Below are 26330 nucleotides of genomic sequence, written 5' to 3'. Positions count from 1 at the left end.
CCAGAGAGGTAGGGAGAGAGAGAGAGAGTGAGAAAGCAAGCCACCAGGTCCAGGACTCGAACCGCAGTCGGCTATGTGGGAGTCTAGCACCCTTAACCACCATGCCACCTGCCGGCCCCAATAAGTCAAACTTCTGCACAAACACGGACCTTACTCTTTGTTGGCACCAAGGCTGACCCATCTGAGGAGGCTGATGTCGTGTGAACAGACAGAGGCTGTCCCCTGACTCCCCACCACCCGGTCCCCAGCTAATTCTGGTTCACTCACTTCATGATGCGCTTGGCCCCGTAGCAATGCAGATCATAGGAAAGGGAGTAGGTGTCGTAGAAGGTCGCCTTCACGTTCAGGCAGCCAATGAAGTCCTGTGGGTTCAGCTTGTACAGGTCAAAGGTTACACGGGCCACATCAATCTTCTTGGCCGGCTTTTGAGAGAGGGAGAGCTGGTACCGACTCCCCTACGTTGAGACAAATATGTAGTTAGGACCCCTCAGTGGCTTCTCCCAGGCTCCCCATTTTTTCCCTCTTCTGGGTGGGACTCACCTGTTCTGATGGGGGCTGCCACTTTTGCCCCTTCTGGAGAACCATGAATACTGTATCCTCTGCCAGGGCTTGGAAATAGTCTTCCGTCTCTACAACTGTGCCATCTTCCTCCAGCACCAGGAAGAAGGGCTTGTCTTCCAGCATCAGGGTGTCCTGGACCTGGGGAATAAGGTAGTGATGGTTCCACCATGCCCACGGAGCCACGGACCTGCCGTGGGGAAGACCCACGTCATAGCACCTCAGCTGCCAGGGCAAGGGCAGGGGGCCAGGTCTAGGCCCTCTCCTGTGGGAGTGCCATGATATCTCTTGGTACTTGGATTTGGGATGAACAGGTCCAGAATAGTGCTAAGAAAATACAATGGGAGTTCAAATGTCATTTTTTATCAAGGGATCATTTACATTCCATAAAAGTCACCATTATAAAGTATATCATTCAGGGGGCGGGTAGGAAAACAGTAGTAAACACGAGGCTACCTTGTAGGAGAAGGTTCTAGGTTCATGTCTAGAGACTCCCTAAATATGTCAGACATAGGCATGCTCACGCTCTGGGGCTTGCTGAGTCGGGAATGGATCATGGCATGGAGACCCTGGTGGGGATGCTATCTCTACCTCTCTCACTCTCTCTTTGTCTCTCTCTCTCTCTCTCATTTCTCTCACTCTTGGAAGAAATAAATGAACTTTAAAAAGATACTTAAAGTGGGGCTGGCCCTGTGCCCTAATGATTAAGGGAACTGGATCCCACGTGGCTGACCACCCGGTTCAAGTCCCAGAATCAACAGCTTGAAAAATGTACCAGGCACATACATGTGTGGGCAAAATGCCCACTGGGTGGAGAAATGGGAAAATGGAGAAGGGACTGCAGCATTACCACACCCCATTGGAGGGTGTTTTCTCCCTCATTCTCTCTCTCTCTTGAGCACACATGCTCTCTGGATTTTATTTTTTAAAAGCAAGCAAGCAAGCACTAGAATGATAGCAAAAGGACGCAGGGCGAAGGGTGTCCTGGCTAATCTGAGCGTTCATAAATAATGTGTTACCTTCATTATGTTCCATTAACATGGCTATATCGGAATCTCTTTTTGATATAAATTTGATATAAATAAATGAATACATTGAAAGTTAATACAGCCCTGGAAATAATGAGCCCAAAGGGAAAAAGTATAATGTTAGAGGGGAAAGCCTGGTGTGTCACCTTATCCAAATGATCAAAGTCAAATAATGATGCGACAAATACAAGCCGTCCATCATTTTGCAATGACAATCCATTGTTATCATATGCACGCCAAAGATGTACAGGAAAGATCGTTCCAAACTGAAGAACAGTCAGCAAAAGAACTTTCTTATCGTCTCCCAACAGTCAAGGTCTAAAAAGTCAAAGATGGAGCTGTTCGAGTCTGGAGGCACTAAAGGGACAAGTAAACACTTGGCCCTGACTTTTTGCTACAAAGGATGTTTACTGGGACAATTGGCAATGCTCGAAGGAAGTCTCGGGATTAAATTGTAGTGCCGGTGAATTATGTTTCCCCCTGTTAATGGTTGTGTTATGGTTACATGGGAGAATCTCCTTGTTTGCAGACATATACACTGAAGTACCCAAGGGTACTAGGCAGCGGGTTGGCAAATTACTCTCAAACGACTCATGACTAGTTTTGTCGTGTCCTTGCACCGCTTAACTTAAAACTGCTTTGTGTTAGTTAAAACACACAAAGGGCCAGCAGGTGGCATAGTGGTTAAGTCACGGGACTCCCACATGGCTGACCGTGGTTTGAGTCCTGGACCTGTTGGCTTGAAACTGACGCTGGGCGTGTGTACGTGCATGCCCAAGATCCCAAGAGGAGAATGGAGAGGAATTATGGCGTGGCCATCCTCCATGGTGGGTGATTTCTCACTTTTCCTCTCTCTGTTTTGCTTTGTCCCGTGCGAGCATATGCACTGTATAGCAAAAATCTCTCTAAACAAACAGAACATCCCAGCTGTGTGTGTGTGTCCTCAAAGTCCTGGAAGGATGGAGAAATGAAGGAGAAGGCATTGTGGTGTGACCGTACTTCACTAGCGGGATACTTTCTCTCTCTCCCTTGCTGCCTGGCCAGCACATGTACCTCTGGCAATTAAAGAGAAAAATCCTCCAGTGATTTCCTATTATTTATTTAAATGAAACCCAATTGCTCTTTGTCAAGGAAAAGAGAACGTCATGCTCTGGCTCGCGACGACCACATCACCATACCTTTGTCCTTTCACTCTTTTTTTTTTGGAGAGGTTTTTGCTATAGGGCGCGTGCGCTCGCCAGACAGACAGAGAGAGACATAGAGACAGAAAGTGAGAAATCACCCCCCAGAGGGGATGGTCACACCGCAATCCCTTCTCCTCCATTCTCCTCTTGGGATCTTGGGCACGCACGCACACGCACCCGGCGTGAGTTTTAAGCCCCGGCTCCGGGACGCAACCCAGGGTCGACTACGTGGGAGTCCAGCGACATAGCCATTACGCTAATTGCTGGTTCCCTGTCCCTTCACTCTTGCTGACCCCTTCCTTTCTGCTGCCAAACTTGGAACAGCGATCGAGAGAGCCCCGTGTCCTTCGATCTGTCAGTGAGGTTCATTTCTGCCCTAGCTACCATCCTGAAAACATGCAGTCTCTCTGGTGTTCCTCTCTGCATCCCTTGGAGAAGCGACTCTGAGTCCTAGGGAGTCGAACTTCGGTCTAAGAACCTCCCAAAGTACCTGCTGGAAAGGACAACTCCTAGGGCCAGCTCCATCACCTGGTGGTTAAGGGAGGTGGGTCCCACATGGCCAACCTTGCAGTTCAAGTCCCAGATGTGGGAGGCTGGAGATACATACCAGGGATATGTGTGTGTGTTCCCAAATCCCGAAAGGAGGATGAGGTAGAGAGGAGGGGATTATGGCGTGACCATTGCCCATGGGGGGGACTTTCTCCTCTTCCTCTCTGTCTGACCACTGTACATACCCTCTAGCAAAAAATGAAATTGGGGGGCCCTGCAGGTGGCATGGTGGCTAAGCGTGCTGACCGCAGTTCAAGTTCCAGATCTGGTGGCTTACTTTCTCACTTTCTCTCTCTCTCTCTCTTTCTCTCTCTGGTCAAAATAAAATAGATTAAAAAAAAAAAAGCTAAATAAAAATAAAATATTAAAAAGGGAAACTCCCGGGCCTTGGCTATAAGCTAATTAATCTCTGGGGATGTGGTCTGGGTAGCCATGTGTAATAAGGTAAAACTTTAATGCAAGAGGTGGTCCCCCGGCCCCAGGGTGAAAAACAATACGAAGTCTATGGAGCCAGCAGGTGGCATGGTGGTTAAAGGCACCGGACTCCTCGCACTGCCCTGGCTGAAAGTAAGTAATAGAGAAGGGGTTCTTTAAAATCCTGCTCAATTCCCCAATTCCCAGACACTAGTATGAGTTTAAGAACTGCTGGAAAGAGATCATAAAAGTCTCACCAGCAAGAAAAATATCCCCTGGGGGCCAGCAGGTGGCATGGTGGTTAAGGCACTAGATCCCCACATGGCTGACCATAGTTCGAGTCCCAGACCTGACAGCTTGCTTTCTCACTCTCTCTCTCTCTCTTTGTCTCTCTGGTCAAATTGAATAATAATAAATAAATAAAGTTAGATAAATAATTCTTTTATTTGTATTTTTTTTGGAGATTTATTTTATTTTATTTTATTTTTTTGTCGACTACACGGGAGTCCAGAGACATAGCCATTACTCCAACTGCTGGTCCCGATAAATAGTTCTTTTTTTTTTTTCTTTTTCTTTCTTTTTTTTTTTTGGAGAGGTTTTTGCTATAGGGCACGTGCGCTCGCCAGACAGACAGAGACAGAGAGACAGAAAGTGAGAAATCACCCCCCAGAGGGGATGGTCACACCGCAATCCCTTCTCCTCCATTCTCCTCTTGGGATCTTGGGCACGCACGCACACACACCCGACGTGAGTTTAAGCCACCGGGTCCGGACTCAAAACATGGTCGACTACGTGGGAGTCCAGCGACATAGCCATTACACTAACTGCTGGTCCCAATAATTCTTTTAAAAAGAAAAATATGCCCTGAAAACATCACCAACTTGCTGTTTGTGTAGGATGGCAGTGTACTGCCCTCCGCCTGTCAGGGGACATATTCACTCATCAATCGGACCGTTTTCCAGGCAGGCACCAACCCACTGGTGCTGGCATCAGAAAGGAAACCTTTTCACCATCTGAACCCCGACCTGATCCCTGCTGAATCGAGCTCCTGACTGGAGGACAGAGGCAGCTGTCTGTCTCCTGGTTTTAATGGTTGTGTTATGGGTGCCCAGGGGTTGGGCAGCTCAGGACCACCCTCACCTTGCAGAGAAGGTCCTTGAGGCTGTGCGCCATGATGCCCTTCCGCACACTCCGATCCGCTGTGCTCACTCGGCAGGGCCGGGCCCTGGAGGCCTCCAGGCTGGGCTCCGACAGCAGCTGCTGGGTCACTACCGAGGTCCTCACGGTCACATGCCTGGGGGCGGGTGGGTACCACGATGAGAGTCTGCTCCTGCCCTCACCCCAGCACAGGGTACAAACTCCCCACTCCTTCTCCCTCCCGTTCCCCCTCTGCCAACCACGGAGGCTGCTCTAGTCTTAAAGCCTGCTGAGGCAGGGCTTCCCACACTTTTGGAGAATGGAGAAGGGATTGCAGAGTGGCCATCTTCCCTGGGGCGGAGGGGGGGTGATTTCTCACTTTCCCTCTCTGTCTCTGTGTGTCTCTCTCCAAAGTACATAGCACTATGGCAAAAGTCTAAAAATAAATAAATAATTCTGGGACCAGCAGATGGTCTAATGGTTACGTCACTGGATTCCCACATGGTCGACCACAGTTCGAGTCCAGGACTCAGCAGCTTGAAACTCACACTGGGCACGTGTGCGTATGTGCCTAAAATCCTAAGAGGAGAAGGGATTGTGATGTGGTCATCCCCTTTGGGGGTTGATTTCTCACTTTCTGTCTCTCCTGCAAAAGCATGCACGCTATAAAAAAAACAGTCTCTCTTAAAAAAAAAAAAAAAAATCCAGGGACCAGCATGGTGGTTAAAGTGCTAGACACTCTCACATGGCCGACCATGGTTCATGTCCCAGACCTGGTGGCTTGTTTTCTCATTTTCCCTCTTTCCTCCTCTCTCTGTGTCTCTCTCTGATCCAATTAAATAATAATAATGATAATAATTGAATGAATAAATAAATTTTTTTAAAAATCCAGGGGACTGTCAGGTGACGTGGTGGTTAAGGTGCTGGACGCTTCCATGTGGCCGACCTTGGTTCGAGTCCCGGACCTGGTGACTTGCTTTCTCACTTTCCTCTCTCTCTCTCTCTCTCTATCTCTCTGATCAAATTAAAATAAATGAATGAATAAGTAAATAAAATTGAATAAAATAACTCTAAAAAAACCCCAAAGGGCCTGTAAGTCACCTGGAGAATCTTGTTCAAATGCGGATTCTGATTCAGCATGCCTGGTGGGGACGGGAACTCTGAGGCCCACAATGTAGAACCAAAGGAGCGGAGAGAGCCTGGAGTCTGAAGTCAGGCAGGCCTGGGTTCGAGCCTTGGCTCCACTAAGGATGGGCTGGTGATGGGGAGCGCTGACTCTGTGCCTCCATTTCCTCATCTATTCATTTGCTAAAAATACCCCTCACTTCCAAAGTTGCTATGAGCCTTACATGCGATCGGGAGTGAAAACGCAAGCACAGTGTCTACTCCTCTCTACTCGTGTGGGGTGGTGACAGTGGCGGTGACAGCACTAAACTCCTTGGGGGTTTGTCAGAAGGGCAAACTCCCAGGTCCCACTCCTGACCTCCTGAATCAGAATCCGTCTGGGCCACCCATGGGGGCACAGCATAGTGAATGCTCTGCTCTGCTGAGCCCATGTAGGAAGGTCCCAGGTTCGCACCCTGAGGTCTCCCTATATACATGGGACATGGGTGTGTCCACGATGCAGAGCTGGCTGGGGACGGATTGCAGTGTGAAGACCCTGCAGAGCCAGTCTCGTTTACTCCCAGCAGAAGAAATAAATAAACAAACATTTAAAAAAAAAACTGGGGCCAGCAGGTTAAGGTGCTGGAATCCCACATGGCCAGCCATGGTTCAAGTCCCAGACCTGGTGACTTGCTTTCTCATTTTCCTTCTCTCTCTCTGGTCAAATTAAAATAAATAAATTAGTTAATTAAATAATTCTTTAAAAAGGAGAGTAAGGGGAACCAGCAGTTGGCGTAATGGCTATATCGCTGGACTCCTATGGAGTTGACCATGGTTCAAGTCCCAGACCTGGTGGCTTAAACTCACGCCGGGCGCGTGTGCATGCGTGCCCAAGATCCCAAGAGGAGAACGGAGGAGAAGGGATTGCGGCGTGGCCATCCCCTCTGGGGGGTGATTTCTTGCTTTCTGTCTCTCTGTCTTTCTCTGTCTTTCTGGTGAGAGCACACGTCCTATAGCAAAAACCTCTCAAAAAAAGAAAAAAGAAAAAAGAAAGAATTAATCTGGGGTCAGTTTTGTGCCCTAGTATTTAAGGCAGCTGGATCCTACAGGACTCACTGTGCATTTAAGTCTTGGAGTTGGTGGCTTGAGAAACACACTGGGTGTGTGCACATGCGTGCCCCAAATCCCAACAGGGTAGAAAAATGGAGAGAAGATTGCAGTGTGACCATTCCCCATGGAGAGGAGAAAGCACCTCCCTCTTGGTCTCTCTGACTCTTGTGAGCGCATGTGCCCTCTAGCAAAAAAGACAAAGCAGAAGAAGCTGCCTTTGAAGGAGTTCCCGCAGGACTTACATAACCTTTACAGTTGGGGAAGGCCTGGCCTACGGGGGTCGTAGGTGTCTCCCCTTCCTGTCCACCCGTGACTCTCCTCACCTGGAAAGGGACTTGGGGTAGAGCAGGCTGAGCGACTTCATCGCATATTCCATCCTTGTCAGCTGGACCGAGCTGGCCCTGAGAAGGAGGCAGAAACAGCTCATGAGGGTGGATGACAAGGGTCCCCTCGCTCTCGTCATTTGATCCCCACCTGGCCAGCCTCTGCCCTGGGCTCCCACCTCAGCACGCACCTACCTCCCCCAGCCCTCCTCCTGGGCAGCCCTACGCGTGCCAGCTGTGACCAAGCGGGCACCCCCAGCCCACCCCAGTGCTCGGGCTCAGCCCCACTCAGCAGCCGCTCCTCCTGCCCCAGCACCACTCACTCCATGTTGCTCTGCCCCGGCTCCGGTCACACTGAGCAGGGATCCCAAGTCGGGGCTAAAGAGGCCCTGCCCGGGTTGTTCCTGTCCCCAGGGGCAGAGTCCACTCTACGCTGGCAGGAGGTGAGTCACGCCACCTCATGCTTCTGGGACCATTCCTTCACCTCTAGTCTGCAGACCTCATGTGCAGGCTGCTTGTTCAGGGCCTGGCTTTCCCCCCGGGGGGCCTTGAGCAACCCCAGCCCTTCCTGAGCCTTCCTCCTGGCCGAGCGAGCGGCGTTTCTGTAATGATGGAGACATTCTCCGTCCAGGCTTGGTCCCGCCGTCGCCCCTTGCCCCATGTGGTGACTGCGCGCTTGAAATGTGACCAGTCTGGATTTGCAACGGTACTGAATTGTAACAATTCTGTGAAGTCGCCTAGCTTGATTCCTGGCACCCATATGGGGCAGCACAGGTCAGGCAGAGAGCCCCGGGCTGACCCTACCACTTTTTCTCCTAAAACCTCTACCCTCCAGGCCCTTACACACAGTTCCCTCCATGTGCAATGACTCACTTCTACCGAGGGCTAAACTGTGGAGCCTTGAAGCCCACTTCACTGCTCTCCGCTCCGAAAAGTCTTCTTCGGTGGCTCAGAGTCACCCTTTCATCCCGCCAACTGTGCCTGCCAGTTTCTGCGCAGCCCCTATCCTGGGTGCCCGGCCCTAAGATGCTCTCCCTATCCTGGCCCCCAGCACAGCAAGGGCTTGGCACAGAACTAAAGCCCCCTCCCCAGTTAGGTAAAGTCACCCTTTCTTACTACAACATGGGGGACCCCCCTCCCCAGGCCAGTCCTTACAGAGGCAGAAAACCTTCTTGCCCACTTAGCGCTACACAAGCCTGCTGCTTCAGTCCTCACTCTCCGGCCTTTGCAAAACAGCGAGCCCCACCTCACCTGCTCTCCAGGAGCCAAAAATAAAAATGAAAAAAAAAAAAAAAAAAAAGTCAAACTTCATCCAACCAAAAATGTCCTTACCTCCCCCTCACAGCCTCCTAGCCTCCTTGCAATATGCTCGGCCTGGCCCAACCCTCGCTCCATTTTATTTCCAGCTCCCACAAAACCCCTCCCCTGGACTACAGCCCCAGCTGGGGAAAAGAGCATGGGGTGTGAGTTTGCAGCTCTCACCCTTGGGAGTCCCTGTCCGCTTGACTTCCAGAAAAGGCCTGCAAGGAGGGGAAGAGGCCTGTTTCGAAAGCTTTGGAAAAGGGTCTGGTGCAGAGCATGGTACCAGGCGCAGAGGGCACAGAAAACATGCAGACGAGGTCCCCAGTCCCCTCCACGCTGCTGGTGCCCATGATCTGGGCTGGCTGAAGCAGGGGTGGATCATGGTAGGAAGACACTGTCAGGGGTTCTCTCTGGCGCATTCAAATAAACAAACTGTAAAAAGAAAAATGGGGGTGGGGGGCGCTGGCAGGTGGCATGGTGGTTAAGGGCAGTGGACTCCCACATGGCCAACCATGGTTCAAGTCCCAGACTTGGCAGCTCTCTCTCTCTTTTACTCTGCCCCTCTCTGGTCAAATTAAAATGAACACATAAAATGAAATAAAATAATTATTAAAAAAAAAAGAAAGAAAGAAAAACAGGGGCCAGCTGGTGGCACGGTGTTTAAGGCAGTTGGTTGGATTCCACATGGCCGATTGCATGGTTTGAATCCCAGGCCTTGTGTCTTGGAAAACATACACGGTACATGTGCGTGTGTGCTAAAATCTCAAGAAGAGAATGGAGGAGAAGGGACTGGTATGGCCATCCCCCCAGAGGGTTGATGTCTCACTTTCCCTGTCTCTCTCTTTGTCTCTACCTCTCTCTGGCGAGTGCACTTGCTCTCTAGCAAACTAAAAAGAAAAAAAGGGAAAGAAAAACTCTACAGAAAGGAAGTTCTAGGGAAAAGATGAGAGCCCCTCCCTTAGACATTCATGCTTGAAACATTTACTGAACGCCCAACGTGTACTTGATATCGCATGCTGGATGACTCAGAAGCCATCTGGCCCTGACAGCGTCTGCTTGCATCACAGAGATAGACACAGACGAGACCAAGAAAAGGACAAGTGACAGTGAGCAAGCACCTGCCAGGGTGGAGGATGAATGAGGGTTCTTCCCAGTGCTTCAGAGAAGAGGACGACTTGGCTCAGTCAGAATTGATCTATCCTACAAACATTTTGTAAACTCTTTTTCTTGTTTAAAAAGAATTATTTATTTAATTTTATTTATTCATTCATTTATTTTAATTTGACCAGAGAGATGCCCAGAGAGAGAGGGAAAGTGAGAAAGCAAGCCACCAGGTCCAGGACTCGAACTGTGGTCAGCCATGTGGGATTGTCCAGTGCCTTAACCACCATGCCACCTACTGGTCCCCTTAAACTCTTTTTTAAAATAATTGTATTGATTTATTTTGAGAGATTTTTGCTATAGGGTACATGTGCTTGCTAGAGAGGCAGAAAGTGAGAAATCACTTTCTGGCCGAGAACCAGCAGTTAGCGTAATGGCTACGTCACTGGACTCCCACATAGTTGACAGCGGTTCACGTCCCGGACCCGGTGGCTTAAAACTCACGCCGGGTGCATGTGCGTGCATGCCCAAGATCCCGAGAGGAGAATGGAGGAGAAGGGATTGCGGCGTGACCATCCCCCCTGGGGGGTTGATTTCTCGCTTTCTGTCTCTATGTCTCTGTCTGTCTGGAGAGCGCACGTACCCTATAGCGAAAACCTCTCTAAAAAAAAAATCACTTTCTGGCCATGCTGTAATCCCTTCTCCTCTATTCTCCTCTTGGGATTTTAGGCACGTACATACATGCTCACGGTTGAGTTTCAAGCTGTCAGGTCTGGGACTCGAACCATGGTTGGCCATGTGGGAGTCCACCAACTTAACTATTATACCACCTGCTGGCCCCTATTATTATTATTATTTAATTTGGTATATGGCGCATGTGCTTACCAAAGAGAGATGAAAGAGAGAGAGAGAGAGAGAAAGCACGCTGTCAGGTCTGGGATTTGAACCGTGGTCAGCCATGTGGGAGTGCAGTGCCTTAACCACTGCACCATCTGCTGGCTCCACATTTCTTGAACTTTTATGCTGCACCAGGCACTATTTGCTGCTGAGGGCACAGATGACTTAGTTCTTATCCCTGCTTTCAGGAAATTCACACTCTAGTGAGGGAGGCAGTATCTGAGCACAGATCTCAAACTCTTTAGTGCATGAAAATCACTGGAGACACTGCAGCGGGGAAGGGCTCTAGCTTGGCTTTGGAATTGAGAGGAGAAAAGAAAAGATGAATACAGTCAACAACATTTAAAAATATCCTCAAGTTGGACCAGCAGTTAGCGTAATGGCTATGTCACTGGACTCCTATGTAGTCGACCGCAGTTCGTGTCTTGGACCCAGTGGCTTAAAACTCACGCGGGGCGCATGTGCGGGCAAGCCCCAAATCCCAAGAGGAGAGTGGAAAAGGGATTGTGGTGTGGCCATCCCTCCCGGGGGTGATATCTCGCTCTCTGGTGAGCTCATGAGCCCTATAGCAAAAAACTCTCAAAAAAAATTTTTCCCCTCAATTTGGGTTTATCTGTTATTTCACCATGAAAGTTACATATTTTTGGCAGGAATATTGCGAAAATGCTGTTGTGTTCCCAGTATATCACGAGGTATGAGTTGTCTGTCTCATAACTAGACAAATTAACTTTGATTACTTGTTAATAGGGCACGCCAGGTTTCCTCACTAAACCGTTCTGGTTCTACCAATGATCTACAGGGAGGCATTTTGGGGACCCTGTAAATAATGTGTTCATAGGAAAGTCACAGAACGCTGCCAAGCATCCGTTTGTCCCTCTCAGAAGTGGGGCAACGGCGACTTAACCTCGTATTACAGTTCAAAGAAGTGAAAGTGCTCAAGAGTCCCTGGGCTGACGCCAAGAAGGTGCTAAGGGAAAGGATTCATTTCCGGCGCGAGGAAGTTACAGCAGGGGCGGGGCGAGAAGGCGACAGCGCGCGTGCGCGTGGGGAATGACCATAGAGTCGGTCCTCCGGAGACAGAGAGGCCGGAAGTTCTCGTCACAGAGCCGGACAGCTGCGGGGCCGCTGAGCTGAGGCGGCGCGAACAGTGTTCGGGCGCGGTTTCGTGTGGTAGTCGCGGCTGCAGCTTGGCGTGAGGGACTCCGGGGTTCTAGGCGGGACAATGGCGTCTCGGGCAGGCCCGCGAGCGGCCGGCACCGATGGCAGCGATTTTCAGCACCGGGAGCGCGTCGCCATGCACTACCAGATGAGGTATGAAGTGACTCGAGGAGCACGGAGGCCTTCTCGGCGGCTGGAGCCTGCAGAGCTTCGGGGAGCGACGCTGGCCCGGCCTCAGGAGCTTTCTCCCCAGTCTGCCCCGCGCAGCTGCTAAGTCCCCTCCTGCCATGACAGTCTCAGGCCTGTCCCCAATCCCGGGAAGCCCGTTGCTCCCGCGAGCCCCTCCGCTAGACCTCCCTTTTCCCATAGATGCTGGGTCTGCCCTGTGACCTTGGAAACCTCATTTATAATTAAGCCTCGGTTTCCTGTCCTGCAGAGGGAGAAAATAATTTACTTTTTAGATTTTGACGAAGAAGTAGTTAATAATTAACGCAAAGAACATAGTAGCATAAGCCCTACCACATGGATACTATTACACGGTAGCTATCTGATGTTTAAGGCCGTTTAGGGGATGTGGACTGTAAAAAACACCCTTTCTGCACATTGCGTGAATTTTATAAGTATTCCTGTGTAAGAGGTAATTCTACATTATGTTTTCCGTTCAATAAATACTTAACTGAGCTTTTTCTGTTCATCAGAAATTGTTTCAGGCACGGAAGATATATTAGCCAGCAAAAGCAGACCTGGCCTTTGTTTGCATGTTATACCTTCAATATAGCAGTTTATTAACAAAACAAAAACAAAAGTAAAAAAGGCAAAAAACTGGTCCCTGCCTTCCTGGAGCTTGAAGTCTACAGGTGACTGATTATTTTTTCTACTTACCACATTTTGTACAATGAATATATAAAAATAAAAGTGAAAAAAACTTTCCTTCCTAATTCCATTAAATGTCCCGAGAATGTTCCTTACAAACGATCTCTTCGATCTCTTAGGAGTTTTGAAGAATAGCAAGCTCTTTGGGCTTTCACTTTATTCTCACCTCTAGGCCCCTGCCTAAGGAGGCCTGATAACCCAAGTGAGTGTTTTCATGCCTACCTAGAGCAGAAACATTGTTCTTGGTGATACAAGAAGGCTATATTTGGACCTGAAAGAATGATAAGAATAAGAGAAAAATATGTGCTTTCTTTAGATGAATAATCTAGCTGGAGAAGTATAGGTAGCTTGAGTTGATTTTCTTGCTGCTAGTACCTTCTCCCTCCAGGCTGTGCTATAGTGCAAAGTCATCCTTCTAAACTCAGCTGAGTTATTCTTATGCTTTCAAATGGACTTTCATAATCTTTGAAATTTCATATCCCATTATCCTCTTCCCCCTACAATGTGTTTTAGCCACACCTGACTACTTGCTTTCCCAGAAGAGAAATGCTTATGCCTTTTTGACTGCATGCGATTGCCTCTGCATGGAATGCCCATATCCACCCATCTCTGAGAGCCTAGCTCAAATATCACTCTCTAGATAGCCTTGTTTGACATCCCATCCTAAGCAGGATCAGTTTCTCCTTCCTCTGATCCCAAATATTATGGCACATACTAGGTTGTCGGTAAGTCATGACATATTTTTCTGTTTTGTTTTTTTTTTTTTTGAGAGGTTTTTGCTATAGGGCGCGTGCGCTCGCCAGACAGAGAGAGACAGAGAGACAGAAAGCGAGAAATCACACCGCAGGGGGGATGGCCACGCCGCAATCCCTTCTCCTCTCGGGATCTTGGGCACACATGCACATGCGCCCTGCGTGAGTTTTAAGCCACCGGGTCCAGGACACGAACTGCGGTCGACTACATGGGAGTCCAGCGACATAGCCATTACACCAACTGCTGGTCCATTTTTGTTGTTTTCTATACAAAAATACATCATGACTTTCCAGATAACCCAATACATTTATTAGAGCTCTCTCGCTTCCTTTTTAACTTATTTTTTCCTCTTGTGTTGCTTGTGCCCAGCTTCTAGGCAGAGACTGTATCTTAATCAAGTATGTATCTCAGTGTTGAGCATGCCTGGCATAATTGGTAGTCCGAAAAATTTGAATGAAAAGTACTTCTCCCTTTGCTCTGCCCCACAGTGTGACCCTCAAGTATGAAATCAAGAAGCTGATCTACGTGCATCTGGTCTTATGGCTGTTGCTGGTTGCCAAGATGAGTGTGGGACACCTGAGACTCATGTCACATGATCAGGTGGCCATGCCCTATCAGTGGGAGTACCCATATTTACTGAGTATTGTGCCCTCACTCTTGGGCCTTCTCTCCTTCCCCCGCAACAACATTAGCTACCTGGTGCTCTCCATGATCAGCATGGGGCTATTTTCTATCGCTCCCCTCATTTATGGCAGCATGGAGATGTTTCCTGCTGCACAGCAGCTCTACCGTCATGGCAAGGCCTACCGCTTCCTCTTTGGTTTTTCTGCTGTCTCTGTCATGTACCTGGTGTTGGTACTGGCAGTCCAAGTCCATGCTTGGCAGTTATACTACAGCAAGAAGCTCCTAGACTCTTGGTTCACCAGCACACAGGAGAAGAAACGTAAATGAAACCTGCCTGATAGACTACTCTGGGGTGAAGCCTGGGCCTCTCAGTGAATGGTGTAAGAGAGGCAGAAGAACTGTTCTAAAGTCTCCACTGATGATTTGGCAGCTGTGATGTTGGCACCTAGAGCAGACTGTGCCCAAGTTCTGGAAAACCCCTCCTGTTGCCATCCACTGAGAGGGTGTTTAATTTATTCCTGGATGTCTAGAACTCGTAACCAGCAGCTATGAAACAAACTTCAGCTGGTTGAAGTTGAAGCCCTTCAGTGTTTGTTTTTGTTCGTTTTTTTCTTTTTTTAAAGACTGAGCCTCATCCTTGCCTCCTCTGTCTTTTGACTTCTGTCCATCACCTTTTAGAGATCAATACTGAAGGAGATAGGGAATAAATCAAATTCTACTTTAATGTATAGGTCTTAGGGCAGGAAACATTTGGGAAGCCACTCCCCTTGCTGGCTTTGGTCTCTACTGCAAAGCATTTTAATGAAAAAGAACCTCAATAAAGTCAAGACTGCCCTGTCCACCTGTACTTTGTGTTTTGATAAGGTGTGATGCTTGAGTGGCAATAAATACTAGGGAATGTGTAGATGGTACCTGAGAAACCTGGCAGTGGCCATAGAGAAGTGAACTGGACGTGGGGAACTTAACGTTGTAGTTGCAAGTCTGAAACTGATTTGTGAGAACTACTGTGGGCCAGACATTTAATCTCTCTATAAACAGTCCAGTCTCATTTACTTATCTTGGTTTATGGGCTCATCTTTTAGTTGAATACTGTTGTTTATCAGTCATTGTTAACTGAATGTCAGTTACATGTCATACATTAAAATACTGCATAGAGAGCTAACAGTCTAGGTGAAACATGTTATACGTTTGAAAGAACCAACAAACCAAGTACCTAATGGTATGGAGCGGATAAGTTAAAAAGTAAAAGTGGTTTGGTGGTTAAAGTGGCTAGATTCTACATGACCAGCTGCATGGTTTGAGTCCTGGACCTGGTGGCTCGAAAAACATGCCATGTGCACATGCACCCAAAATCCTGAAAGGAGGGAGAGGTGGAAGAGAAGGGATTGTAGCATGACCATGCCTCAAATGCTTCCCCTCTCTCTGTCTCTGGCAAAACAACAAAAATAAGTGGGAAAGATCTGTGATTGAACTAAAGGCCCCTTTTACATCTGAATCTAACACACAGTAAATATTTATTACATTAAAGATAGGTGTCCATTTGCACTTCATTTTATGATTTCTGGATGGTGCCCCCATCTACAACTATAGAGCTTCTGCCCTCTCCAGGGTTATTGTCATTCTTTTGTTTTATTGACATTATGTACCTACTCAGTCACTGTAGGTAATGGCAGTATTTCTGACTGAAGAACTTCTATATGTCTTAATTATATTAAACTTAGTATGCCCCAAACATAACTCTGCCTTCTGCCACATGCCCTGCATCCCTGTGTTCCAGTGAGTATCTGGATCATTATCCATTCCATATTAAATCCTTGTCAGGTGCTGTTATTTTTAGAACACCCTAAATGTCCTAATCTCTTTCTGAACTTTCCAAAGTGATCCTAATCTACCAGTCTTGCATTATCCAATATTTCCATTCACACACTTATTTGACTGAACCTCTCATGGATTCCCGTATAGGTTCCATGATTTCCCAATTTCCTTATAATTTTCTCTTTTCTACTTTCACATTTCATTATGACATATGCTTTAAGATCCAGTTCATAAAGTAATTCTGGAGCCTTCTGGCTCCTTTGATGCAAAGAACAAGAATTCTTTCTCTGAAATTTATTGACAGAATTATTAGTGTGCATGTGTTTTCCACACCCCTTCCTCAGTGTCCAGCATATAGCACACACTCTGAATTTACTGAATGAAGTAACTTGCCCTGCTGTAGACTAAAATCAGGAGGTAGTTCACAGAGGCTAGAAGTAAAATGAAGCAAGGGTAGAACTTAACAGAGAATATTGGGTGGAAATGTGTGGGGGTAATGGAGTTACCACATACACCAGGTGTTAATTTTTAAAGAATTTAGAAGAAACAGTAAAATTTCTTTGGTTATTAGAATGGTACTTTACAGTCTTAGAGTACTTTTGAATCCCAGTTATGAAAATTATTGTCAACAATGCAAAAACAAAACTATTTGGGATCTATTTTCTGGACTTTTCTTAACATTTTTTCCCCCTGCTTCATGTTTTTGCTGTTAGCTAAAACAAATAAGATCCCACTGCTGGATCTTAAGTTAGTAGAAAGAAGACTGTAATTGGATCTGGGGTTTTGGATTTGGATAAGACTAGGGTTCATACACCAATGTACTTATCATAGGGCTAAGATCAACTCTGCCTATTTTGCAGATTGTGTTGCAGATTGAATAAGATGAAGTATTATGAAAGCAATTTGTGAATTACTTAACATTATAAAGAGTAGTTATTTCCTAAACATTTTTTTTTAATGCTAGAGAGCACATATGCATGATCAGGCCACGGTCCCTTCTCCATTTTTCCATCCCATCAGGGTTTTGGACACACACACATACATCTGGTGAGTTTTTTCAAGCTGCCAGGGTCGGGATTCAAACCACAGTTGCACATGTGGGATCCACTCCCAACACACAATGCTTAACCACTGTACTACAAGGCCGGCCCATTATTTCCTGATATAGGACTAGAGTTTAGGAGTTGGAGGGACTCTCAGAGATCATGCAGTCCATGAGAACAACTGTGATATAGTGGAATGAATGCAGTTTCTGATAAAGACTTGTCAAGGTTGGAATTTTTTTTTTTCTTTTTTTGGAGAGGTTTTTGCTATAGGGCACGTGCACTTGCCAGAAAGAGAGAGAGAGACAGAAAGCGAGAAATCACCCCCCGGGGGGTTGGCCATGCCATAATCCCTTCCCCACCATTCTCCTCTCAGGATCTTGGGCATGCACACACATGCACCCAGCATTAGTTTAAGCCACCGGGTCTGAGACTCAAACCACTACATGGGAGTCCAGCGACATAGCCATTACACTAACTGCTGGTCCCAAGGTTGGAATTTTTGTACTTGCCAGAGAGACAGGAAGCAAGAAATCACTCCCTGGGGGTATGGCCACCGCAATCCCTTCTCTGTTCTCTCACCCCTCTTGGGGCAGTTGGAATTCTAGTCATGCACTTCACTATTTACCTGAAGCAAACTACTTGAACCTCTGGTTTTGATCTGACACATGGACTTAGTATGTTACCTCACAGAGTTGTGAAGCTTAATAATAACATGAATAGTCTAGTACATAATAGAGGCTTAATAAATGTCAAATTACCTTCACTTGATGAGCATGTTGGCTTCCCCTCTCAGGTTGAGAATCACTGTCTCCTCTTAGGAATCATTTTTCCTAGAATTCTGGAGATCGATCCCTTCTGGAGGAGCGGAAGTAGAGAAAGGACACTTAACCACTCTTGGTTTATAGTGGTCTAACTGGTTGGATCTTCTTGTCCAGGGTACCCTAACAGTGGGCATAATTATCTCAATGAACCTTAGGAATTGGCCATTATATCCTGGACTGTGACTCTGTGGGCTTACTAGAGTCCACAAATGGGTTGCTCAAAAATGGCTGCCCAAGGCTCCCACTATGTACCAAACCATGGTCAGGGGCCTGCCAGAACCTCCTGAGTGCTTGACTTATCTCCAGGTAAAGACTATTAGTTACTAGAAATCATTTTTTTTTTTTTTTTTTTTTTTAAGAGAGAGATTTTTTGCATAGGGCATGTGTGCTTCCCAGAGAAACAGAAAGCAAGAAATAACCCTCCAGGGAGGATGGCTACTCTGCAATCCCTTCTCCTCCATTCTCCTCTTAGAATCCTGAGGATGCATGCACAACACCTGGTGTGAGTTTTAAGCTGCCAGGTCTGGGACTCAAGCCATGGTTGACTACATGAGTCCAGTGGTGTAACCATTACACCATCTGCTGTTCCCCATTATTAGAAATCTTGACCATTTCACTTAGACACAAACCACAGGTGAGAGAGGCCTCAGCGTTCAAGTCCTACAACACACCTCTGTTACCTTTACTTCATTTAGCCACTCCTACTCCAGCCATAGAGTTAAATACTTCACCCTTACTGATACTACCTAATAGTCTATACTCCTAGAAGTCTGACCACTGAGAACTTACTATGAGACCTCTTTCCAATCATTCCCATTTCTTTTTCTGCATTGTTAACCCTCCCAGCTATATCACATTTCTAAATATAGTACCTTCTGTGCACTATTGGGTCCAGAAAATCTGACTTTCCACAGATCTCTCCAAGCAGTGTGTTCTTTTTTTAAAAAAAATATTTATTTAATTCTATTTGTTATTATTTTTTTATTTGACCAGAGAAAGAGAGAAAGGGAAAGTGAGAAAGTAAACCGCCAGGTCTGGTACCCAAACCGTGGTTGGCCATGTGGGAATCCAGCCCTCCTAACCATGATGCCACCTGTCAGCCCTCCCAAGCAATGTGTTCTGACAGAAAGAGTCAAAAAGACATGATGGGGAACCAGCAGTTAGCGTAATGGCTATGTCGCTGGACTCCCATGTAGTCGACCATGGTTCCCGTCCCGGACCCAGTGGCTTAAAACTCACGCCGGGCGCGTGTGCGTGCATGCCCAGGATCCTGAGAGGAGAAGGGATTGCGGCGTGACCATCCCCTCTGGGGGGTGATTTCTCGCTTTCTGTCTCTATGTCTCTCTCTGTCTGTCTGGCGAGCACATGCGCCCTATGGCGAAAACCTCTCCCCCCCAAAAAAAGACATGACGGTGGGCCCCTGTTTTCCAATTCTAGCTATGTGTGTTTGGAAAGTTACCTAATGTTCAAAAGTATTTCTCAATCTGTAAAATGGGGTAATAAGGGCCAGCAGGTGGGGTGGAGGTTAAAGTATTAAACCTCATATGGCCAGCAGCATGGTTTGAGTCCCAGACCCAGTGACTTAAAAGTCACTCCAGGCATGTGTGCATGCATGCCCAAAATCTTGAGGAGACTTAGTAGAAAGGATTGCAATGTTGCATATCAGTCAAGACAAAGATATTACTATATACATTATCATCAGCAAATAACTTCTCATTTTTTGTCAGTTAAATGTACTTTTACCTTTTTTTCTTCCTTTTACCCCTCCCTCCCATACTAAACTTTTTGTTCACATTTTATTGATTCACAAAAGATCTTAAACTAAAAATATGGACAAAGCTAAAATTCAGTGACAAGTGCACTGTAATTTTCTTCTGAAACTTTTTCTTTTTTATCTCTATTCCCCCTTTTACTAAAGAGAAGTATAAACTAACTTACTTGCAAAAAAAAAAAAAAAAAAAAGGATAGTTTCAGTTTGGTCTGTTAATTGCACAAAGCCCCATAAGAGTTTAATTTCTGATACAAGGTATTGCATTATTGAACTAATATAAATAACCATTCTACCACAAAATAAGAATGCTCACAAATATTTTCCAATTGCAGAGGGGTCAGGAATGGTGAAAAGTTTGTTTCAATTAAAAAAATAATAACAGATTGCTGAACCTATCGACAACTCAAAAGAAAATAAAAATCCTTAAATCCGGAAGACAAAGCATAGAAGAAAATTAGTAATGTTTTAGTCAAAAGTCATAGAATTCTATTTCACCAGTTCAGTCTCATGTAATCTCTCTTTTGTTGAATTTGCAGTGTCTGATCTTTCTGTTTAAATCCTGGAAGTTAACATTCAACATTATTGTTGATATCCTAACCCATTCTTAGTATGGCCAGGTCACCCTTTGTTCCCTTCAGATATTAATGGTTTAATTATAGAGAGGGCTTCAAGGAAGAAAAACAGTCCTGTGTCATGCAGACCCTTTTGGTTTTAAGAGCAAAGGAAGATGAGGCAGTAGGCTGGGATACCATGGGATAAAAGAGGATTGAGTTGCAAGGGCCTAACTGAAGTGGAGTTCCCTGGGTTACAGACTTTGACCTTGTCCAAGTTGCCTTTCCTTCTGCTTCCTTATTTCTCTCTTTATGAAATGAAAATATTAATTTTCATTTAACTGACTCACAGGGTCGCTAGGTGGATCATATATGGAAGTGCTCTGTGAAATGTGAAATTGATCAACTACTTAGATGAAATTTAATAATTTACATTTATTTGACCACAGAGCATGTAGTTCATGACACCCACTGCTAGGCACTGGGGAAACACAAAGGATAAGAAAGAGTTTTTAGGGGGCCAGCAAGTGGTGTGGTGGTTAAGGGTGTTGGAATCCCACATAGCTGACCATGGTTCGAGTCCCGGACCTAATGGCTTGCTTTCTCACTTTCCCTTTCCCTCTCTCTCTCCCTCTCCCCCTTACCCTCACCCCCACCAAATAAAAGAAAGAAAGAAAGAAAGAAAGAAAGAAAGAAAGAAAGAAAGAAAGTTAAATAAAATAATTCTTAAAAAAAAAAAAAGAGTCTAGGACTAGCAGTTGGCGTAATGGCTATGTTGCTGGACTCCCATGTAGTCGACCGCAGCTCATGTCCCGGTGGCTTAAACTCACACCGGGCGCGTATGCATGGTGTGCCCAAGATCCCGAGAGGGGAATGGAGGAGAAGAGATTGCAGCATGGTCATCCCCCCTTGGAGGTGATTTCTCTCTTTCTGTCTCCCTGTCTCTCTCTCTCTTTCAAGTGAGCACATGTGCCCTGTAGCAAAAGATTAAAAAAAAAAAAAAAAAGAGTCTTTACATTTCTTTTTTTGGGAGGAAACATTTTTGCTATAGAGTGCGTGCGCTCACCAGAAAGACAGAGAGAGACACCGTGGAGTGGAGCATGGTCATGCCGCAATCCTTCTTCCTCTGTCTCTCCATTATGTCTGGATTTTGGGCATGCACACACGTGTGTGTGCCCAGCATGTTTCTCAAGTCACTAGGTCTAGGATTCAAACCACAGTTGGCTATGTGGGGTCCAGCTTTCTATGTATAGCACATAATCACTGCTATGGCACTGGCCCAAGAGTCTTTTTCTTTGCCTTTCTCTTTTAATCCTCTTTTCTGCTCCAACTCTCAAAAAATTACTCAGAAAACCCAGTAATTATACAAAAAGCAGCTTAAAGACCCAAAACAAGCCAGTCCAAGAGTAGCAGGCTCCCTCCCACAGGAGCCAAGGTCTTAAAGCTGGGGTTTCCACTCAGAAGCTGGTAGTAAAAGCTGGTGCAGAATAAGGTGGATCCAGAGGCTAGCAGTAAACCGGCCCAGAGGGGCTTTCTGCAGTGGGACACCCCTAACAATGCCAGGCTGAGAAAGAAGTGGTGCTTGTTGGCGTTTTCAAAGAGCTTCTTTCAGTAAGCATCCAGAAATAGAGTGCTGTGCACCCCATAGGTTGCCAAGCCTAACACCCCAGCTCTGGATAAGGCACCCAAGCTGTGGAAAGCAGCCTCTAGTCCAGCCATGGCTGTAGATGGTTCAAGTCTATCTTTTAATGAACTGAAAACCTAGAGAGGATTTTTAGGATAATAGGTAGGATAGGACCTTTAGACGGTGGGTGGACTCAAAGAGTTAGAAATGGAATCTACCAAAGGAAGGCAGTAGGCAGGCTACTGAAAGGTGGTCTAGATTGAGTTGTAGAGGGACAGTAATGATCTCAAGATGCCTCAACTCAGTAAATGTGCATCAATCTTTTTTTCCATCATGTCAACAAGGTGAGGGCTGAGACAGCTCAAATGCTCCATGCAGGGGAGGGTCCCCATAAAGGCTGGAGTGTCGTCAGCCTTTCTCCAGCACTGGAAACCACAGGAAACCAGGTCAGCGCATGAGGCCCTGTCCCTCCACTCCAGGGCTTGGCTATGAGCTCTGGGGCTTCCTGAACAGGCTGACAAGTGGGATCTTGAGGCTGGAGTCCCTGTGACATGGATGCCTCTGCCCATGAGAGCTGGAACTGGCTAATAGGGAGGGGGAGAAAGCTGGGCTGTAGTTCTGAAAGGCAGCCAGATGCAGAGAGCCAGGGTACATATGGGCCTTTGAGGTTTATATGTGTCCTATGGTGACTTGTTTTCCCAGCTGTAAATAGTGCCTCTGTCACCTCTGTATCTCTAGCACCCCGTGCTGAGTAGTGCTTAATGGCTCTGTTCATTCTCTAAGTGAGGGGATCAAGCACATGTCCACAGGAGACCCAAGTTCAAGTGTGTGCTAATCAATGGAGGGAACAGGCCAGATCTGCTGGCTGTTTCAGGAATAGGAGTGGTTGAGAAATGGTGCACACCCCACCCTGATGCTGGTGCCTTCCGTTAATTCTGTGCCACAGCAGGAGTCCCTTATCTTTCAGGTGGAGGCCCTAGGATTTTGGGGGGAACAAGCTCCCTTAGTCCCTCAGGGGAAGGAATGTGGCCTGGCAGGCTAATGAAGATGAAGGAGGAGCTCTGGAGCAGGGTGGGGTAGGGTGGTGTGGGGCAGGGCAGGTTGAGACAAGGGCTTTTGCTGGCACTGTTTTCCTTGCTGCTGCACAAAAAGCCCTGCCACCCATCTTCAGGCTGTGCAGTTGTGTTGTAGGTGCCCTAATCCCACAGAAGCCCATGGGGAGCTCCAGACCAGCCGCTCTGCTCCTACATCTCCTGCTGCTCATCAGTCCCTCTGTTGCTGCTGGGATTGGCAGCCCCTACCTGCCCTCCAGGAGCACCTGCCATCTGCTGGCCTCCCGTGTGGTTAGATACCACTGCCGGGTGGGGACATCAGCCTGGCACAGGCGTAAAGCTCCCTGCTCCCCTGCTTGCCTTTTCCTGCCTCCCCAGTCTCCAGGCTCAGGTGACAGTCTCAGAGTATCCTCTACATGGTCTTGAATGGGTAACCAGGGTGTTGGAGCACAGAAGTCAGGACAGGGAGGAGCTGGGAAGAGCCAGGGTGGATGGGTTGTTAACTATGGACCTCAGAATTAGGTGATTTGAGGCAAAGACTGCAGGGAGAATGTTCCTTATGGGAGGCCCCACTAATAATGCCTTTCTCTTTTTTCCCCCCTACTGGGCCCTGTGCTTTCAGGATGACAGTTTTCACTGGCGTGAGTCCTATTTCCTGCCCCATTCCTCTTATCCACCTCCTCTTTTGTTCTAGATCCCCATCAAGCCCTCTGTTCTCATGTTTAGTTTCCAAGCACAGTATCAAAGAAAATGCGCAGGGTTTGGAACCCAGGGCAAGCCTGAATTTACACTGCAGTCTAGCCCAGGCTCCACATATGACCTCAGGCAGTGTACTTTACCCCTCCAACTGGCTCTCAGTGTCTGGGGAGTAGAGTAGGTGGGAGAAATCATTTTATGGGGGACTGTTGCTTCTGACATGTGGGGAGAATTAAATGAGAAACGTGTCAATCTCTAGGCACTCCCTAAATTTTTTTTTTTTTTGAGAGAAATTTTTGCTGTAAGGCGCATGCACTCATCAGAGAGACAGAAAGCAAAAAATCACGCCCCAGGGCGATGACCATGCCACAAACCCTTCCCCTCCATTTTGCTCTCAGGATTTTCGGTACGCACCCACATTCAGCCTGAGTTGTTTTATTTTTTTTTAAATATTATTTATTCATTCATTCATTTTTAACTTGACCAGAGAGAGGCACAGAGAGATAGAGAGAGAGAGAGAGAGAGAGAGAAGGTGCGAAAGCAAGCCACCAGGTCTGGGATTCAAACTGTGGTCGGCCATGTGGGAGTGTCCAGTTCCTTAATCACTGTGCCACCTGCTAGTCCCCCCTCGGCCTGAGTTTTAAGCCACTGGGTCTGGGACTCAAACCACGGTCGACTACGTGGGAGCCAAGCAATATATCCATTATGTCATCCACTGGTGCCCGGCACTCCCTGAATGTTGGTGCCTCTCCCTAACTAGTCCCTCACTCCTAGCAGTAATCCAGTAGTAAGCCTCCATGTTTTATAGTACATTCTACTTTACAAGGCATTTTGCCACACATTATCTTCCTTGATTTTTGCAAGAGCCCCACTTTATGAATGAAGATATGACAGGACTCTGATTTTGCCCAAGGGCACACTTCCAGGATGTAAGTAGTAGAACTCAGTCTCAAACCCAATTTTTCTGAGCTAGGAGGGACCTCCTTAGGTCCTATTGCTTGCTTTCCTTTCTATGTTTTATAGGAAATTCTGCCCATATTCCTTGCCATACCCAGTTGGCCCTCCCTCTCTCCATTAAGCCCCAGAATGCTCAGGACCTGAGCTATCCCTGCTGTTGGTGCTTGAATCTGTTTTCAAATCCCTCAGGTATGAGAAATAGACCTTTGGGCCATTCGCAGTGGAGATGTGAATTAGTGATATGGGGGGGGGTGTCTATGCTGAGACACGTGGGACTTGTTACTCTAGAACAGGTCATTTTCCCGTTGTCAACCTCAATGGGCAGAACATACTAAAATACCCCACCATGACCAACATTCATGAGTGCGATCGAATGATCTTGTGACAGTGTTACTCTTAATTGGTAACAGTTCTTGGGATTACATTTTTTGCATTCTGGGACTAGCAGATGGTGTAATGGTTATGTTGCTGGACTCCCATGTAGTCGACCGTGGTTCGAGTCCCTGACGCAGCAGCTTAAAGCAAGCTGGGTAAATGTGTGTGCGTGCCCAAGATCCTTAGGGAAGAATGGAGGAGAAGGTTTGTGGCATGGCTGTCACCCTGGGGGGTGATTTCTCACTTTCTATCTCTCTCTCTGTGTCTCTCTGGTGACTGTATGCACCCTATAGCAAAAATCTGTTTTAAAATAAATTTGCATTCTGTGACCTTGCTGATATTACCGTCTTATATCTTATTCAACTCTACAGAGTTTTCATGGCCTAGCTTAGTAGTGTCTGATGCATACACTGCTTAAGAATTGGCAGTTTCAGGGTCGGCAAGTGGCATGGTGGTTAAAGGTGCTGGACTCCCACAGGGCCAACCACGGTTCAAGTTTCAGACCTGGTGGCTTGTTTTCTCAATTCCTCTCTCTCTGTCTCTCTTTGATCAAACTGGAAAATAATAATAATAAATGAAGTTAAAATAATTCTTTAAAAAAAAAAAGAATTGGCAGTTTCTGGACTTGTAGGTGGTGTGGTGGTTAATGCACTGGAATCCCGCATGACTGATTACACCTTGGACCTGGCAGCTTGCTTTCTCCTTTCTCTCTTTCTCTGTCTCTGGTGTGTGCATGTGCTCTATAGCAAATTAAAAAAATAATAATAAATTAAATAATTTAAAAAAAGAATGAGCAGTTTCTAATTTTTCACTGTTAGAGATAATGTCACAATGAACATCTTTGTATATATAGCTTTTTCTCTATTTAAAAAGTTAATCCTTTGGGGGTCAGCAGGTGGCGTGGTGGTTAAGGCACTATTCTCCCACATGCCTGTGCTTCAAGCCCCAAACCTGGCGACTTGAAAATCATGCTGTGTGCATCTGTGCCCAAAATCCCAAGAGGAAAATGGAGGAGAGGGATTGCAGCATGGCCATTCCCTCTGGGGAAAGTAATCCTTTATTTGATTGCATCATAATTTCTACGACTAAAGCTTAATTTAATTTTAAAATTTGTAATGATTTACTTAATTTCATTTATTATTACCATTATTCTTCAGTTTGGTACAGGGCACATGTGCTCACCAGAGATGGGTGGGGGGAGTGAAAAAGCAAGCCACGGGACCAGCAGTTGGTGTAATGGCTATGTCGCTGGACTCCCATGTAGTTGACTGCGGTTCGAGGCCCGGACCCAGTGACTTAAACTCATGCTGGGCGCGTGTGTGTGTGTGCGTGCCCAAGATCCTGAGAGGAGAATGGAAGAGAAGGGATCACGGTGTGGCCATCACCCCTGGGGGGGGTGATTTCTCACTTTCTGTCTCTCTGTCTCTCTCTGCCTTTCTGGTGAGCGCATGTGTCCTATAGCAAAAACCTCTCAAAAAAAAAATGACAATGTCAGGATCTAACCTAA

General features: G+C 46.7%; 3 protein-coding genes and 1 pseudogene across 5 annotated transcripts in view; 2 read left to right on the top strand and 2 right to left on the bottom strand.

The window, feature by feature from the left end:
• CIDEC (cell death inducing DFFA like effector c) overlaps window positions 1-8771 on the bottom strand; it is a 10948-nt gene extending 2177 nt beyond the window's left edge. The window contains exons 1-5 of one of the 2 annotated variants that reach the window (XM_006152011.2): window positions 8740-8771; window positions 7408-7485; window positions 4874-5027; window positions 541-699; window positions 268-455 (exon numbers count right to left, since the gene is read on the bottom strand). In XM_006152011.2, the coding sequence (XP_006152073.1) occupies window positions 268-455; window positions 541-699; window positions 4874-5027; window positions 7408-7460 (554 nt within the window). In that variant the 5' untranslated portion in view covers window positions 7461-7485; window positions 8740-8771. Of the gene's footprint in view, window positions 1-267; window positions 456-540; window positions 700-4873; window positions 5028-7407; window positions 7486-7730; window positions 7833-8739 lie in introns of those variants that run through there. The other variant, XM_006152010.3, reaches the window with a different exon arrangement.
• Window positions 8772-11769: 2998 nt separating this feature from the next.
• Window positions 11770-14962, top strand: JAGN1 (jagunal vesicle mediated transporter 1). Of its 2 annotated transcripts, XM_027773242.1 has the most exons (3): window positions 11930-12018; window positions 12564-12722; window positions 13980-14962. In XM_027773242.1, the coding sequence occupies exon 3, from the start codon at window positions 14053-14055 to the stop codon at window positions 14440-14442; it is 390 nt and encodes a 129-aa protein (XP_027629043.1). In that variant the 5' UTR covers window positions 11930-12018; window positions 12564-12722; window positions 13980-14052; the 3' UTR covers window positions 14443-14962. The 2 variants fall into 2 exon arrangements, with proteins under 2 accessions (XP_006152070.1, XP_027629043.1); XM_006152008.3 differs by lacking the exon at window positions 12564-12722 and having other exon boundaries at window positions 11770-12018.
• Window positions 14963-21337: 6375 nt separating this feature from the next.
• On the bottom strand, window positions 21338-21838 carry LOC102470714 (transmembrane protein 256 pseudogene; annotated as a pseudogene).
• A 213-nt stretch (window positions 21839-22051) lies between these two features.
• The window catches only part of IL17RE (interleukin 17 receptor E), a 16694-nt gene continuing 12415 nt past the window's right edge, over window positions 22052-26330 (top strand). The window contains 4 exon segments of the mRNA XM_027773272.1: window positions 22052-22087; window positions 22624-22670; window positions 22672-22710; window positions 22915-23200. Coding sequence (XP_027629073.1) covers window positions 22052-22087; window positions 22624-22670; window positions 22672-22710; window positions 22915-23200 — 408 coding nt within the window.

Source organism: Tupaia chinensis, unplaced genomic scaffold (genome assembly GCF_000334495.1).
Source record: "Tupaia chinensis unplaced genomic scaffold, TupChi_1.0 Scaffold000333_1, whole genome shotgun sequence".
Classification (NCBI taxonomy): Eukaryota; Metazoa; Chordata; class Mammalia; order Scandentia; family Tupaiidae; genus Tupaia; species Tupaia belangeri.
The sequence above is the reverse complement of the archived record's forward strand: the minus strand, read 5'-3'. Positions and strand labels throughout refer to the sequence as shown.